General features: G+C 43.6%; 1 protein-coding gene across 7 annotated transcripts in view; it reads left to right on the forward strand.

Annotated features, from left to right (window-relative positions):
* The window catches only part of BCAR3 (BCAR3 adaptor protein, NSP family member), a 218,767-nt gene that overhangs the window by 168,186 nt on the left and 32,733 nt on the right, over window positions 1-17,848 (forward strand). For all 7 annotated transcript variants that reach the window (XM_077120230.1, XM_077120231.1, XM_077120234.1 and 4 more), the window contains one exon: window positions 15,602-15,730. In XM_077120230.1, the coding sequence (XP_076976345.1) occupies window positions 15,602-15,730 (129 nt within the window). The remainder of the gene's footprint in view (window positions 1-15,601; window positions 15,731-17,848) is intronic.

Genomic DNA, 17,848 nt, shown 5'->3' on the forward strand with positions numbered 1-17,848 from the left:
CCCCCACCGCCCCGGGATCTTCAATCTCTTCCTGTCCACCAGCGTTTTCCTTTTGGCTTATAAACATGCTCCAGTGTTTTCCTTCCTAAAAACAAATAATCCCCCTCTCCTGGTCCCTGTCTTCTTCTGTCCAAAGGCTGGTTAACACCATCTACTACCTTGCTTCCCATTGGCCTTTTAACCCTCTTTACTCTACTAGTCACCTGCATTGCCAAGTTTAGTGGATGCTGTCCAATTCTGATTGTATCAAACCCTCTGCTATACTTGCCTGACCATTCCCTTCTTGAAACTCTGCTCTCTCAACGTCCAGCACACTGTACTCTACTCGTTTTCTGACTGGCCCTGCCCTGTCTTGCTTTTCTCTTTCTAGCCTGCTTCTGAAAAGCACGAGTCCCCCAGACCTCTTCTCATGCTATGTACCATCTCTTAGTTGCATTTGAGATATACACCCCCTATATAGTCAGGATTCACAAACTCAGTCTTCAGTCCAGCCCTTCTCCACACCAGCACTTACATACACCCCATGGCCTGGCAAGCAACTCCATCCAGACAGCCCACGAGCATCTCAGGCACTGAATCTTCTTCCACAAACCTGCTCCTTTCTATGTTGGACGTTGGTGGCTCAGTCGTCTTCCAGGGGCTCCCACGTCTCTTCCCACTGTTGGTCTTCCATGTCTTAACAGTTCATAAGTCTTCATGATTTTTTTCCTAAATATTTCTTTCATCTGTATCTACGCTTCTCTGTCATGTACTGAATCAGACCTCGTCATCTTTTGTTTGGAATTCCACACTAGTTTCCTAACTGGTTGTCTAGCTTCCTGAATCTTCATTAGGAGGTCACTGTCCTTTGATATGACATTTCCAGAGATAAGGAATGTACTGTGACCCCAAGGCAGTGCATTCTCATATTTGAACAACTAGAATGGTTAGGATTGCTCTTGATGTTGAGTCAAAATCTCTGCACCTGCAATGTCCACCTTGTTCTGCAGTTAAATGAGCATAATAGTTTCAGATGCCTATTTTTCCCCTCCAGATTGTGGACATATCTATTTGAAGGCCATCTTAGTTGGTGTGAGTGGACACCTAGAAATAGGACATGAGGTATTCTGGGTTACTTCCCCTAGGGTGTTGAACCAAGAATATTTGATCCGTCATCTAGAGATGATAATAGCCCAAGCCTTCAGATATTTCAGTACCGCTCTCATGTTCCTTTACAGGCTAAACATTTTCAATTATTTATATACTTTGAGAAACTTGGATTCTAGTTTTCAGTCAATCCTTAAATCCATAAGTCTGAGCAAATCACGAACATACTGGGCCTTAGTCATGTTTTCTTTTGTGAGATATAGACATTCTCACTACCTGTTTAGCTCCCAGGGACATCATACAGGTTCAAGAGATCTAAGTTGTAGTTGTTAGGTGTGTCTTGTTCCTCTAAGCCCAGCTCTTAGTTTTGTTTCTTCCTGTGGAGATAAACATGATCTTTTTATTTTTAAAGCGCTTCCTAAATGAGATATGCGGGGGTCAAGTGCTTTGAGCGCCTCTGGGAGAAATATATCTTTAAAGTGACATGTGAGTTGTGTGTTGAAGAGGCAGAGTTGAAAACCCACTTGGTGATGAATTATTTAGTTTTTACTGAGAACCTACTATGTCTCTAGTACATATGATGTGCTTTGCCCCAGAGTAGATTTCTAAGACAGTTGTTAGTCATGGTACTATTTTGGAGAGAGAGAATTTGTAAAGTCATTATTCCACACCCTAGCCTGGAAGTCTTTCTGAATATTTGGTGTTTGGCATACCTCATTTTTCCTTTCCAGTTACATTCTCTAGTGTCTTTCAACTACCAAATTCAGTAGTAACTCATTCATTCAAGGCAAATTAAGAAAAGGATAATATTTGAATTAAGTTGATTCTGATTTCTCATATTTTTGTTGAACAAATAGAACATCTATTCTGGTGAACAGCTGTGTTCCAGATCACTCATAATTTGAATTAAGATGTTGAATTAACAAGGTTGACTTACCACTGGCAAAGATTTCTAGTTTGGACTTCCTTGCATTCTGAACTTTAGTGAGCCATAGCCTTCAAACCTTTGTTATATCAAGGTCAGCCTTGGTGAGGGCAATCTTTATATTTTTTTCCTCCAAAGATATTAACAAAGTGCTGCTATTACTGAGTATAATTTCACTGCCAGACACATTGATTAATATTTTACTTGCATTATCTCATTTAACCCATGTGCCAATCCTGCAAGAGAACGAAGTATTATTAGATCACTTGAGTTCATGGTTAAAGGCAGCAAAGCAATTTAGAGGAAGTTTTCATGGGTCGAACTGGTGCTTAGCTTTTATTTGGAAGCCCTCCATCTCCCTGGTCCAATAAATGATTAAATGTGACCAGTGACTTCTGACCTTCATCTCAAGTGTGATTCTTCCGATTTCTAGCTGGAAGGAATAGAATTCAGGGCTGCCTCATGAGAATAATTTGGATGTCTGCTCCTCTGTGAGCTGCTTTGGGAAACCATCATCTAAATTTGATCTAGAAGGAAGGTACCCGCTGGGAACTTACAGCAGGACAGTATGTTAGCAAATGGCCCATTGAAAATCTCATTGGGTTTTACTTTATCTCTTAACATGGAAATGTGAGACCCCTTGTTGGTGAGCACTGAGTGAGCTCTTGGCTAAACAATGCTTTGTCAAGTGGTTAAGAAACATGATGGGCTAACCCATTGGGGCCAGTCAAACAGGGGTGGAAGTTGTGTGTAATGAGTACATTAAGCAAGTTCTCCAATATGGGTAACCTTTGTGAAAGAAAAGACATTTCTTGTTATTAGATGTGCTGCATTTGACGGATACATTCCTCCCACAGTTTTCAAACCAAAATCAGTCTCTTTCAGTGAGAAATAATTTTCAGTCCCTTGGCATTCCATCAAAATTCAACCGAGCTTCAAAAGCAATAGCTTCGTGATCCAGCAGGATGGGAATGTGTGGCGGAGACCTTGTCCAGGGAACGATTGGGAATAAAAGGTTAATAGGAGTTTAACATCAAGGGGAACTGTCAGTACTGATCAGAATGATTCTAATGTAATTATGTGGCGTGTAGTATTAAGTCACTCCTGCTTGCTTAGAGTGTGCTCTGCTTTAAGACTCCAATCTGCACAATTTAAAATTAAATTAGTCTTTTTCATTTGTACACACAGAAAGCCAGAATTTTAATAGGAATTTCTCTGAACCTTGATAAGCAAGGAGCTCCATAGATATCTTCTTCATATTTCCTGTTCATGGTTTCTGAGCCTCTTTTGATAAGAGTTTGATAATGACTAAAATGAAATCTCTTGAATTGGGCTCTCTGGGGTTTTGATGGTGTTTTCCTGTCTGTACTAGGATCTGATGGCCCCTCAATCACCATTTATCTGTGAAAAGTAAATTCACATACAGTAGGAGAATGAAGCATCTTAATTTAACAGCAAATTGCAAATCAGTTTTTAATGGCACTGAAGTGGAGAATCTCATGTAAAGTGTGATAAATTATACAAGTCTAATTATAAAATGGTAATATGGCATCAAAACCCACCTGCAGATTCTTCACTGAAAATGAAATTCTTTCCAGGATTTGGAAAAGATAAATGTATATATTATCAAGGTACTTAAAGTTAACATCAAATTAGTTGAAGTGTTTCAGTATGCTGAAACTTACTGAGATTTTATCAAATTGCTTTGGTACTGATTTCTTTCTTAGAAGGGGCCAGAAACCCATGCTGACCTCGGATAAGACAAAGAACACTGAGTGCTTTAGGAGTAAAACTTGTCATTTACTAAATCTTCAAATTTCTTATTTCCCCAAAGAGGTGGTAACCCCTGTCAAGGGCAAGGCCTCTCTTCTTACGTCTGCATCTGCCTTTGGATCTAGCTGAGGAGGAAGATTGGCAGAAAAAGCACTCAATAAGTCCTTGGGTTTAATGGAAGGCATAGTGTTCCCATGAATATCAGTCTCTTACATTTTAAATGGATTTTCTGATGGTTTCTGCAGAACTTTGGCCAAGAGGGTGAAGTATGGATGGGTTAGGAAGGTGCCCACAATGGCTACTTTACTGAACATTAACGTGAGGATTTAAAGTAGTAGGTGTAGAGGCAAGGGACCCTAGTGGCCAGAAGGTCCTCATCTGTTAAGAGCACAACCCCTAAATGGCAAAGAGACCTTCGGGACACACTTGGGGCCTCTTGCTGCTAGCCCATAGCACACCTTTGTGTGAATTAGAATGTCACCCTTTCCTCAAGACGCTTTCTTGCCATCTTCCTGGCAATTGTGGTAATCAATATACACATATTGGCTGTGTCTGAACGGCACCAAGTTAGATGTAGTGTCGTGGTGCTGTGTGCTTCCTGGGCCCACTGGCCATGTTATAATATGCCCAGTGGACACCCCAGCTGGGCCACGCAGAAATGGCTAGTTCCCCATGCCACTGATTGGTTTTGCATACCCAGTAGAGGATATAAAATTTGAATTTGTTTTTTTTCTCTTTGTGACTTTTATTTACAAAGTGAATTGTTTACTGAAGTAAAGGCTTTGGATTTAGTCACCACTGTTAGCATAAGAAACTGTACTTGTCTAGCCTAGCCACCCCAGTGGGAACAGTAGGATTGATAAATTCAAATCTCTCTTTATTTACCTTTGGATTATAATGAAATATTTTTAGACAAGCCACAAAGCCTGCTAGTGTCAATAAAAGCTCAGCCAGAAGCCCAGTATTCTAATTGTTTCATTACAATGCCTTAGGATTGCCACAGATGCCATCCCTGTTCTTTCTATTCCCTCAGATTAAAACATTGAGGGCTTGTACTAAAAATTGTTGGTCTTGAAATTCATGAAGAACTGAATTTTTATTTTTCAGCCTGTAGGCAGGGATTAAGAGTGGCACAGCAACTGGATTTTTTCATTCTTTGGATTCATGATCAATTTATGCAAGTTTGCAATGGTATAAATACCAATTGGGTCTCTAAAAGTCCTTGGTATTCATGGGAATTTGGTCATAAGCTGCTCCACTGTTTGAAATTCAGGATAAGGCAGGGATTAATTAAAAAAGACTGAGCTTTTAAAGGTTCCAAAGGACTTCATTTTTAGGTGGATTTACTTGCAAGATGATACCAATACCTTAGGTTCCAGAATACTTTGTGTAGTGGTTGTCAAAAGCATGTTTTAAAAATATGTTATATAAGGGCAGTGCAACAGTGGCTTGGTGGCAGAATTTTCCCCTGCCATGCCGGAGACCCGGGTTCGATTCCTGGAGCCTGCCCATGGGGAGAAAATATATATAAAATAAGTTTCTTTATATGTTTACAATATTTATTATGGATCATGATGACACAGGCTTCATGTCACCGCAGGTCTTCCCAGAATTCAGTGAACCTGAATTGTGGGTCTGTTGGACCCTTGCGTTGCCCCAACTTGACAAAGGAGCCCTCTATGTTCTTCCCCACTCTGAGCTCATCTTAGGAAAAGCCAGTTTTACGTGATGATCCAGAACTCCAGTCAGATTTGTCATTTTGTTTGTGATCATAATTTCTGGATGAGATTTCTAGAAAAACTTGTCCTGTGGAGTTTGGTACAACTTGATAAGAGTTTTGGACTATTATTGGCTTCTCCCTCAGTCTCATACACTGTTGCAGGGCAGAAGAAAGGAAGCTTTTGTTTTGAGAGCTCTGGTGGCATTCTGCATATTGTGACCCAACAGTCCTAACTTGGATAAAATAGCCCAGATTTGCTTGCTCACCCTCCCCTCTCTCTCTCTCCCTCCCCTCTCCCTTCCCTCCCCACCTCCTCCTCCTCTCCCCTCCCCTCCCCTCTCCTCTCCTCTTCACACTGCTCCACTCCCACACACATTTCTTTCTTCCTTTTTTTAAATTTCAAGCAACCTAAGTGTCAGCCTTGATCATTGAATGAATGAGTGACTAGAAAATTATCTCAATGTTAAAAATTCAACAGCAACAAAAATATTTTGATGACTGAGCATCCAAGGCCCTGAAGTTATAAAGGCAAAGGAGACATAATCTATGTTTAGGTTTCTCTCAGCCTTGTGCAAAATATGAACATTTCTTGCACCCTCACGCTGTTGCTTTGTTACCTGTGCACTTGTAGATATGTGAACTAGCTGGAGGTAAATGGGTATAATTGGTAATTGTAAATATTAAGTGCCTTTTTACAAATGGTCAGATTCAGGCTGCAAAGATAGAAACATTTAGAGCATCTCAAAACCTTAAGGACTATTAACTTTGACTAGAAATAAGCAGAATAAGCAAACCTGTGCCTAAGAAGAAATTGATAGTTCCAACTTCTAGCTTTTTTATTCTACCAGAACTAAATTCTCAAAAGCCAGTTATCTCTTAAAATCGTCTGATAGTTTTTATAATTCTTTACTGAAGTAACTTACCATTTTTGTGGCTAACAGTCATCTTTCAGAGAAGATTCAAATTCTGCATTTTGTTAAAACAGGTAGTTACTGTGTACCAGGTAACAGTGCTGGGCGCTTCATATGTTAGATCATTTAGTCCTACGAGGTGGGAGTTGTTACCTGCCCCACCCCCACCCCCCCTTAGCACATACAGAAGCAGGTTCAGAGAAGTCTAAAAACGTACCCAAGGTCACCTGTTCTTGGATCACCCCCAGGGCCCTCTTTTGCTCTCCACCCAGTGACAAAGAAGCTACTAAATGGAAGGTGAGCAGGTGAGCTTGATTCTGGTCAGTGAGTGCTTACTGGGCACTTGCTGAGTGCCAGGCACCTTGGGCTCAGAGACAAAGGTATATCGTGCAGTTTGTTACTCCATTGCTTAGGGTCCTTTAGTGGATTCTTGCTCTGCCAGATAAAATCATACTCTCTTAGGTTGGCCTTCAAGACTTTTGCCTGCCCCAGCCAGTTTTCCCTTGGCTTTTCCCCAATCACCAGGGTGGATTCCAGCCAGGCTGTGCAGTTGGCACTTCTCTAGATGGTGCTGTGGAGGGCTTGGAGGCAGGGACATGCAGGATGGGGTATTCAGGTGGTGGTGGAAGGTCCTGCAACCAGGGGCCTGTGGGGAAGCATCGAGGTGTGTATGGAAGGTAGCTAGGTTCAGGTGTAGAAGGACATCACCTGCTTTACAAAGACTTTGGGCTTTATCTGTAGGCAATTGTGAGTCCTTGAGAGCAAAACCAAGATTTCCCTAGATCTCAGCAGCCTGGGGGTGCCAAAGAGCTCATGAAAACATTAACCCCCAGGTTGCTGACTGATGGATGGATCCCACCTGCCTAATGACAGGACCCAAGCCCATTTCCCCCATGAATCAAGCCTCTGCCGGTTATTTCTGGGGCCCATAGGGATACTTTGCATATGGCCCCCCATAGCCCTGAGAGATTCCTAAAGAGTCATCCTCCTAGAGGATACAGAGGTATCCCCAAGACCCAATGTGGAAGTGGTTTCATTATATGTCAGGGGTAGTGATTCAGGTCATTGAGGATGCAAGGGTTATGTTGAAAACTTGGGGATCCCAAGGGAGAGGGCAGGATGAGAGTCTGCCCCCTACCCCACCCCCCAACCACACACACAAACCAGCTCTGAGCCGTGGGGAGAGAGACATCTAGACTAAAAACCCACCGATTTGGGGTGATGAAATGTTCTGGACCTAAATTATGATGATGGTTACATAATGATGTAATTGTGTTAAATGCCACTGAACCATACTCTTTAAAATGGTTAAATGGTAGATTTTATGTTATGTGTATTTTACCATGATAAAAAAGAAAAAGTCCATCGATTTATTTTGCATGCTTAGCTGGAACACCCCTAAGTCTCTGAACTTGGAGAGATATCAAAAGTCTCATGACATTGCAGGTGGTGGGTTGTAGGGTAAGATAGGGGACACAGGGAAATTGTTAGGAGGCTGTTGTAGAAGTTGGGTGAGGGATGGTCAGGATAGAGCAGAGTCAGTGGGGATTAGAATGGGACTTCGGTTATGAGGTAGAATCAAAGATTTCTTGACCAATGGAAGACAATTCTGAGGTTCCGATTTGGGCAATGAGGGTGGATAAGATTCCGGTGATGAAGCAAGAGAAGAGCAGGCATTACAAAGGAGAAGAGTCCAGTTTATCCATATTGACTTCTGAGCTCTGAAGTGGAGTTAGGACATCATCACCACATCTCACGAGTCTTTGAATGGGCCTTGTGCCTCCAGCCCCAGCCCGAGCCAGTCCATTCTGTTCACTGCAGTCAGATTGATCAGCCTAAAAGCATCTTTTTTTTTTTTTTTTTTTTTTTTGTATCTGTTGCCTTCGTGGGCAGAGATTTTCAATGTCCCTCACTATCTGGAGCATGAAGATCTAAACCTCAGCTTGCAATGCCGGGCTCCCCTCCATCTGACCCCTGCCTCCTGGATCAGGACTCCTTTGGTAGAGAGTAACAGGAGTCCAACTCAAACTGGTTTAGGTCACAAGGGCTTTTCCGGGCTCACGTAATCACCTGGGGCTTAGCAGTGGACATACTTAGCAGTAGGCTACTCATTCCATCTCTCTGCTTCTCCTTGCATGTTGATTTCATTCTCTCTGCTGAGCTTGATCCACTGGGCTGGGGGTGGGGGTGGGGGGCAGGAAATATGGCAGCAAAGCAACTTTTGTACTTCAGATCTTACAGCTCTTCTACCAGAGTAGGACAGTGTCTCCACTCAGTTTTGCTTAACAAAGTCTCAGGAAGAACTCTAGTGTGTTCTGCTCGAGGTGGAATCTGAACCTCATCTCCAGTGAAAATGGAGCTTCCCTGGGAGGAGGAGGGGGTGCTGGGTATCTATAATAAATGTCCACTATTGTCCCTTTGCATACTCAACCCCTCTCCTCACCAACCAGAAGCTCCACTCCAACCTAGCTCATCTGCTCCTTGTCTCCCTTACCTCAAAATGCCCCAAATATCCTTTCTGTTGGTTTCCTTTAACTTTATCCTCAAGGTCCAACTTGGATTCTCCAACATCTCCTTGTCCTCCCACCCCCTTGAAACTGCTCCCAGCACACTCCTAGGGCCATTGTGAATTTTCTTCCCCTGGAATTCCTGTGATGTCTTTCTCTATTTTTGTATATAATGTATAAACTTAGAGTTGTCACATGTCTTTAAAATGATATCTTATTTATGGAGTACTTGCTACATACTGGGTCTGTGGATTCTGGGCTCATTTTGACACAGGAGGAAACTAAGTGATAAAGAGGTGGAGTAACTTCTCCAAGGCCCAGAGCTGGGAGGGGCAGGGAAAGATCCCCAGGCAGGCAGGCTGTCTCCAGTGCCCAGGGATGCTTTGAAGTGTCTCCTTGTGTGTGGTCTTCCAAGGAGACCGTGCCCTCCTTGAGGGTAGGGGCTAGGGGCCTTTACCCCCAGCATGCAGCCCTGTTTTGGGCACATTGCTTGGTCCATGATTATTGGTGGTTGTGAAATGGTGCCACTAGAGTCTTTCCCTTTCCACCATTAGTTCCTCGGGGCAGGGTTCTGGTCATTTGCACAATTTAAATTTCTGTGGGAGGTGGGTACAAGGGTAGTTTAGTGGTAGAATTCTTGCCTACCATGCAGGACACCCAGGTTCGACTCCCGGCCCATGTACTTCCCAAACAAACAAACAAAAATTCAACAGATGGTGCTGCAATAACAAGATTCTCACATGGAAAAAGAATGAAATGTGACCCCCTGCCATACAGCATACAAAAAAAAAAATTCTATGGGAACTGGGAAGCTTTCCTTACAGGCGGAGGCAGAGTAAAATAAATATTAATTGTAATGCAGATGCGGCCTATTTTCTGTCCTCTCACTGTCTCTGACATGTGAATGAGTGCTCACAGCCTCCTCTGGGGGTTCCTGACAGACCTCCGCAGTGTACCCTTCCTCAGCCCCCTGACTTCAGATGAAGATCTCCTGCGAGTCCAGATTCCCATTGTACTGCTTGATTTGAAATGCAGGCTCTAAGGCTACATGGGCCTCATGAGAGGAAACCCTGAGTTTCATTCCTCCCTGGCTGGAACGGCTTTTTCTTCCTCTGAGAGCTGTTGAAATGTGGATTTCCGCGTTAATTGAGGTTCACAGCACGTCCTCGGGGCTGGCTCTGGGGCTCCAGAATGTGTTTTCCAACCATCTCCCAGTGCCGACTATTCCAGCCTGTCAAGACTGGGCTTGTCAGGGCCGTGTGGGGCTGCAGAGATGTTCTTTCCAGATTCTAAGTGCTATTAATGTTTTTTGGAGCTGCCCTCAGCAAGCTGAGACTAGTCCTGCCTTGCGAGGGAACCATAGGTGCTTGGGGCAAGCCGAGTGGATTGAGTGCCAGGACCCAGCAGGCACTCAAAGATGCATTAGGCTGCTTCCCTAAACTGTCCCTGCCAGACACTAAGCCCTATGCCTCTGCGCATTTGACCTTAAATGTGAAGTCCCTTTATTCTCTATAACTAGCTTAGTAGCATTACAATAGAATTTTGTCATACTTATAACAGCACTGACTATGTGCCACGGCATATTCTAAGTGCTTTATCGGTACCGATCCATTTCATCCTCATACCCATCTCATAATATATTGGTGTCCCATTTTACAGATGGGGAGCCTAAGGCTCTTTACAGAGTGATAAAGTCACTTGCCCAAGTCTATTCAGCTGGTGGGCAACAGAGTGGCCTGTAGACTGAGGTTGGTTGCCAAAGGTTTGTGCTCTTAAGCACTCTGCTGTCATATCTACCAACATAAGGTTTATTTAAATGTTGACTGTAGGAAAGATTTAGGTACACTCAGATTTCCATGAAAAGAAATACTTGCAGTGAGTTAATGAATTTCTACCTAAACTTCAACGTGACTGGGCAAGTGCAGGCCTCATCCATCCTCTGCATTTGTTCCTGTTATCAGTTCACCTATGGCTGCTCAGACCCCAAAGCCAATGGCTGTGAATAGGACACAATTTTAAAAGACGAGAGATATGAGTGATAAAGTAATTACTAGCCTTCCTCCCTTACTTTCTTTCCTGTATAATGAGATAAACTTATTATTTAATTTATGCCATGGCACCTCTTCTCACCCACCTCCCCAGTTTGGTAGATCAAATTCAGGCAAGCCTTGGGGGAGAAGATATAGGTCTGTCCACATCTTTCTTTAATGTTGGTCATGGGAGGATTTGGCCTCTGCTACATGAAGCTGGCAAGACCCCTGGGCAGAATGTTCTTGATCCATAGCTGAGCAGCTTCCTGTCCTCCAGAGGTTGCATCCGCAGCTGCTCTATGGGGTAGAGTTTGGGATGGTGTGGGCAGCAGAAGCCTGACACCATCTGTGGTCTGTTCTATGTCTCCTACTCATTCCCTTGTGGCCACCTCCACCCCTGAAGACAAGATCCTCAGAATACAAGGAATCAAATGCCTTCTAGGAATGAAGTTCAAATTTAGGGGCATATTGGCCAGGGTTCACCAGGTTAACAGAATATGTAAACACACACACATTTACAAGCATATATGTGTATATATGTAAATATGAGATTTATGAATTGGCTCATGCAACTGTGGGAATTGGCAAGTCCAGGTTCATAGGGCAGGCCACAAACTGGGTACTCTGATGAAGGTTTTTGTTGAATTCCTCAGGAGAAGCTGGCTGGTTGAAGTACAGATGGAAATTCTTCTTTCTGACTGCTTGAGATGATGAACTTAACCTTCCCAGGGAGCTGATATTAGTTCGAGAAGTTGAGCTTCTCAGAGAAAAAGTGTTATTACTACCATGTGGTCGTTATTAACATTTGTTGATTTTGTGTGAGAGATTGCTTATTCATGAGTTTTCTTGCTATTTCTTTCTGTCTGGCAATTTAAAAAACAGAAAATCTGAAGGTCAGTGAGTACTGCATTTCCATTCAGGGTAAACTGAGTGAACACAGCTGTGTCATTGGCTCTGCGGGATCCCAGTGACTGCTGCCCTAGGCTGACAAGACCAGAGGTGCTGTTGGGATTTAGGGGTTAAAGATGTACTTCAGTGGAGCCGGCTGTGGAGGCACATTGAACTCAGAAGATGCCAGCAGAGACAAATGTGAAAGGGTTGGAAACTGAGTTAGGAGAAGGAGCATGAGGAACTGGGCTTGATTGGATGCTGTGCTGTATCCTCTCTTTTCCCAAGATGGTAAACTGAGTGTTGGGACCTGACACCTTACTTTGTTTCTTCTTGTGCTTAATTGTAGTTGACACACATAATCAGAGTGCATGTGAATATCATGTAAAGACTTACCTTTTCTACCCTCTCCTCAGAAATTTTGTAATCTAAGAAAGGGCAGGAGGATCCTTAAGGCATTAGGAGAAGTAACCAGAATTTCTGAGGACATATGAGAAAACCTTTGTCGAGGGCAGAGATCCTGTTAGGTTACCTTTAAATGGCTATTATTTGCTATGTAGTTGAGGCCTGAAAACTAGCTTAGGAAGAAAAAAAAAAAAAAACTAGCTTATGCCATGACTAAAAGAGTACATTTCTGAGAAAAATCAAATTTCTCCCAGATGGCAACAGAGAAGCAGAATGTGCACTGTTACCAAAAGTTCAGGTTGTTTGGGGGAAACTAACAGAATCCTACGAAATATGTAGGCAATGTGTGACCTGTCTCAGAAGCAGGAGTCTCATTTTGGTCCCCAAGGATCACAGTTGTCCATCCCAAAGTTTTCAAATATGTAAATGGATATATTTTGAACAGATTTCTTATGGTCACCCCTTACCAACCATGGGGTTTATAGCCTGGTGAAGTACTGATCTGTAGTGGCAGAATCATAATTGGCAAGATCAAGGTGTCATAAATACAGGCAGTTGGGAAAATATAAAAGCCGTATTAATACATGGAATTAAAACAGTAAGTGAAAAGTTCTAGAAGGCATCCATCCGCAAAAATAACAACTAATTAATCACTGTGTGGGTCACCCTTCGGAATTACCTCCATCAGTAGTTTGGGAGACCTTATCCTCGTAGTCTGCCTAGGCAGTTTCCCAGCAGTAAAGCTGGCTTTTAAAATATATGAACCAGACTGCCTGGCTTGCTTGCTCTTAATCTCTCTCTGCTCCTTCTCTTCCCACTCCTCGCCCTTTTGAATACAAATGTAGACAATTGTGTAATGACCTAACCTTTCACAAATTATACCAGAGTTTCAGGGTATGCTTTTCGAAGTCTGGTCTTTCATCCCAACTTATTTGGGAGAGTCTATTTTAATAATCTCTTTTTTTCTTTTATCTGTTGGGTTATACCCTATAGATCTCTGGGATCAACAGGGTGATAAAGCAATAATTGTGGGCTTTTGTCTTTAGGGGATGAGGACAGAAGCCCAGATAAGTAACAAGATAGCTGATTTTATATTTTCAGCAACAAGGATCAAACAGCTTTATCTCAAAACCTGACGTGAAAGATCAGTATGTATAAAATGCTAAAAAACCTTGTTGTTTATGAGAGATGCAGAGAGAGAGAGAGCGCGCCCCAGAGTGAACACGTTTTGTGTGTCTGTGTGTGTGTGCGTGTGTGTGTGTGTGTGTGTGTGTGTGTGTGTATGTGTGTGTATGTTGGTGGTTGTGGTGGCCTGGGTATTGGGAATCTTAAATTATCTCAGGGAGAAAGGAAAATGCAAAAATAAATATGAGACCAGCTTTTTGGATATGAGGGAATAAAATTTCATCAGAGGATTGAGCAGTGGGTAGGACCTACTGATCTCTACATTTTTCAGAGCTCAGACCAAGAAGTGGGCCCAGATTGCAGCACAAGGGATTTCAGCTCAGCATCCGGACTAAACCATCAGGGTGACTAAACAAGGAAGAGTCTCAGTTTAGAGTAGGATTTTGTTCAGCTGTTGGGGATGGGAACCCCCAAATAACAGGCTTATAACAAGACAGAAGATCATATAGAAGAGCTGGAGGTGAGTGGTCCAGGCCTCGGGTGTTGGCTGCACAGTTATCGGGGACCCAGGCTCCGTTCAGTCTTCTGCTCTCCCATTCCTAGGGTGTGGCCTTCCTCCCCACAGCCTGGGATGGTTGCTGGAGCTCCAGCCCATCACATCTCACCTCAGATGTCCCCGAAACACTGCTGTTCATACCGCCTTGGCCAGAACTTCATCCCATGGCCACATCTCCATGTAAGGAAGCTGAGGATTGTAGTCTTTTAGCTGTGTGGCAACAAGCTATAATAAGAGTCCTGTTAATTTGAGAGAGTTGGAGTAAATCTCCACAACTAAGAAAAGTCACAGACGCGCCTTATGTAGGGGTATTTGTTCACTCGGTGAACACAAAGTGCTCAAATATGTACAGGTATTGCTCAAGGGCAGTCAGGGGAGAAGGCCAGTGAATTTCTCCTATGGAATTGATCATCTAGCAGGAGGTAGGACAGCAATAAACCAACAAAAAATGAGTTGGGTTGACAACATCTTATACTCAACTCATTCCAAACAGCTCTCTTCAGATGTACCTGTATCTAACTATTGACCAGAACTGTCTAAAGCCCGCCAACATCATGGACAACCAACATTGACTTCTTTTTGATATGAATTCAGCCCAAACACCCCTGGAGTGCCTGCTGCACAGGAGGTGCTGTGAAGGGGAAGGGGGGGTCATCATCACCGTTCTTGGTGGAGAAGGATTTGGGGCTCTTTCCTGCCGAGGTGCAAAGCTGTGCTGAGGAATAAACTCATTATCTAAGGCAAGCTGGGGGACCTGGGAATCACAGGGACCAAGCTTCATCCTGCTCACCTGACCTTAAGTGAGTTATTCCTGGGCATGGTTTTGGTGAACAAGGGGCAGGTGTCCAACTTCCATTCACAGGTGGACAGGTGGTAGGTATGTGGGTATGGATTCTAAATTAGACCTGGGAACCATATCACACACCTCGCCCCCAGAACTCCCAGCCCTTGACCAGTGATTTTCAAACTCTCTGGGGTGCAAGGCCAGGATTTTGTTTTTGCTTTTGTTTTAAGTTTCAGTTGCCAATTTGTCATAAAAACAAAATGTTAGAAATATGATATTAAAAAGACATACAAAGCGCAAACTCGTATTTCTAGTATTAGAATCAAGAGACATAAAGTTACTTTGTCAAATCGCTCTAAGAGTCTCTAAAGTGTAAGTCAATCCCTGTACTTGACTTTGCTGGAGCAAAGAATTCAGGACCTGTGCTAGGAGCCCTGGGACTGCACTTGGGGCAGCACTGTCCCGCAGGACTAGGACCTGAGGCCAGTCGGGGAGCTGCTGCAGCCCCAGATAAGAACAACTCTGACCAAGAATGAGGAAACTTCCCCAGGGCAGAGAGCAGCTCTGCCCAGGAGATGTGCCTCACTGCCCACACATCTCTCTCTGCTCCACCGCCCCCCTCCTGCCCCCACCCCTGTGCTTTTAACTGCAGCCTGGGTGCACTGAGAGGAGGAACTGCCCACCAAGCTTTCATAACATAGTCCCATGTGCAGGTGAAAATTTTATTACATGCTTGAACCAGAGAAGTGAAAGGTCACAGGTTATTGTAATCATTATCCAGCCTTCCCTACCTGAACGCAGCTTTGGGTACACACTGGTTTTCTGTGGCTGTCATCTCGAGTGGCCGGCCTGGCCCGGGCAGGGCAAGTCACTGTTGACTCTTTGTTGCAGTTCTCCAAGGAGAGGCATGTCATGGACAGAACCCCAGAAAGGCTGAAGAAAGAGCTGGAAGAGGAGCTGCTGCTGAGCAGCGAGGACCTACGCAGCCACGCCTGGTACCACGGCCGCATCCCCCGACAGGTACCCGCACTCCTCCCCTCCAGCACCCACTGTCCTTATCAGATAACACTCAGGTTAATGATCCCGCTGGGTTGCACACCCAGGCCACGTGGGAGCCAGCCTCTGTTTAACCCAGAACAGATACAGCCATAAGCCCGTGTCTAAGGGGATCGCAGAAGGCCTAAGGTCAGAAATCCACAGACTCAGTCAGTGCATTCAGGGAAAGCTTGCGTTCCTGTGGCCTTGAAAACAGAGCCAGCTGGAGGCGCTGCCAGGAGACTAGTCTCTGGAAAAAGTACCAGGCCAAGCAGGCTGGGCTCAGATGACTGAGCGCTTGGCGGGCTGCCTGCCTGCCTGCAGCCTCATACCCAGTGGAGCCTCCTTCTGTTTTAAGGCAGTGTCTTCATTTTGGGTGGAGAGAGGGTATCCTGGGGGCCTGGGGGCCGGGGTGGGGGCACAGAGCTCTCACGGGGTTGGTGACTACACACCGTCTCCCTCCCTCCCCTTCCCGGCCCCTTGACCCAGAGACGAAGACGGACACATTAAGCAGTAACCACAGCCTTGTGGTCTAGAAGACACTGTGAGTGACTCGTTTGGGTGATTACTGTGAACGATGTGAGTGTTTTTTTTAAGCTTCTTATTTTCAAATAATTTGAAACTTCCAGAAAAGTTACAAAATAATACAAAAACAGTACATAGACTATCAATGTGCCTGCCACCCAGATACCCAGATTCAGCAACTATTGAAATTTAGCCAAAAGAAAAAATTTAGACAACTATGTATTCTTTTTTTAATAGTACAGAAATTGAGAATAGAATAAGCTGTCAGAATTGAGATGCAGTGTTTACCTTGGATTTTTATTATAAACCTGATCTGGCCACGTTGGGACAACGTGACAATAAAGGGGAGTGTGGGCAAGCAAAGGGAAGGATATTGTACCATATTTTGTTTTTTTTAACGTAGTGGGTCTCAGCACTATCACATAACCTAATTTTTAGTTTACCTTTGTTTTAATTTTAAAACTTATTGTAGAAAATAGAACAAAAAGGAGATTAAACTCTCACATACAATTTTCCCTGCTGCAGATAACCACTATGAATGCTTTGTAACCTTTCTAAATCAAGCATGAGTTCATACTACATATACTTTTTATTTTTTAATTTTAATAACATATATACAACCTAACATTTCCCCCTTTTAACCACACAAATATGCTTTTTGGTAGCTCGTTTTCTTCTTTTGATGATCTATTCTGGGAATTCTCTCCTGTTATAAAATGTTCTTTTCCACCATTCTGTATCACATCCATGTCCATTGTATAAATGCACCACAATTTACTGGGCATATGAGGTGTTTCTCCATCCTGTAAGATAATTACTGTGTTCACATCTATAATTATTTCCTCAGGCTAAAACCCAAGAAATGGAATTTCTTTGTGCAAATATATATTTTAAGGCAAAGATGCAATTTAAAAGTGACCATGGTGGCATACTATTCTAAGCTAATCAAGCTATACTGTTGATCAAATGTTGGGTTGTCCTGGAAAAATTGTCAAAGTTTATAAAACCAACTGCTGTCAACACCATCCTTCTCTTCATTGCCATCATAAAGTTTGTTCACCACCTGCCATCACTGTAGATTTTCAGCCCCACAGCATTCTAGACTGTGTAAATGAATGCTGTAATGATAATAGTAGTTACAGCCAACACTCTATTTCTTTACATCTTCAGTCACTCCATAGGTGATATTATTATCCCGGATTAATAGACGGTGTGACTGAGCCATGAAGAGATTGTGTACTTTGTTCAAAGTCAGGCAGTGGAGCCAGCATGCAAACCCAGGTGGTCTGGGTCCAGAACGACCACAGTATAAGTTCTCCTTTTGCTGTTATTAGTATCATCACCATCACAGTCAGCTATTTTCTGAGTACCTGCTGTGTGCCAATCACTGTACTAGTGCTTTGCATGTGTTATCCATGCGAATATACAATCCTCATAATAACTTTGTGGGGTGAGGGAACCAGGAGCTTTGTTCCATCCTTTCCAGCAGGCAGTGAGGTGGCTGGAGTCCACACCCATGCCCCTGATTCCACCTCACCTGGTGGCCTCCTGGTATGCTCCCCACCTCCCCATCATCTA

Source organism: Tamandua tetradactyla, chromosome 11 (genome assembly GCF_023851605.1).
Source record: "Tamandua tetradactyla isolate mTamTet1 chromosome 11, mTamTet1.pri, whole genome shotgun sequence".
NCBI lineage: Eukaryota > Metazoa > Chordata > Mammalia > Pilosa > Myrmecophagidae > Tamandua > Tamandua tetradactyla.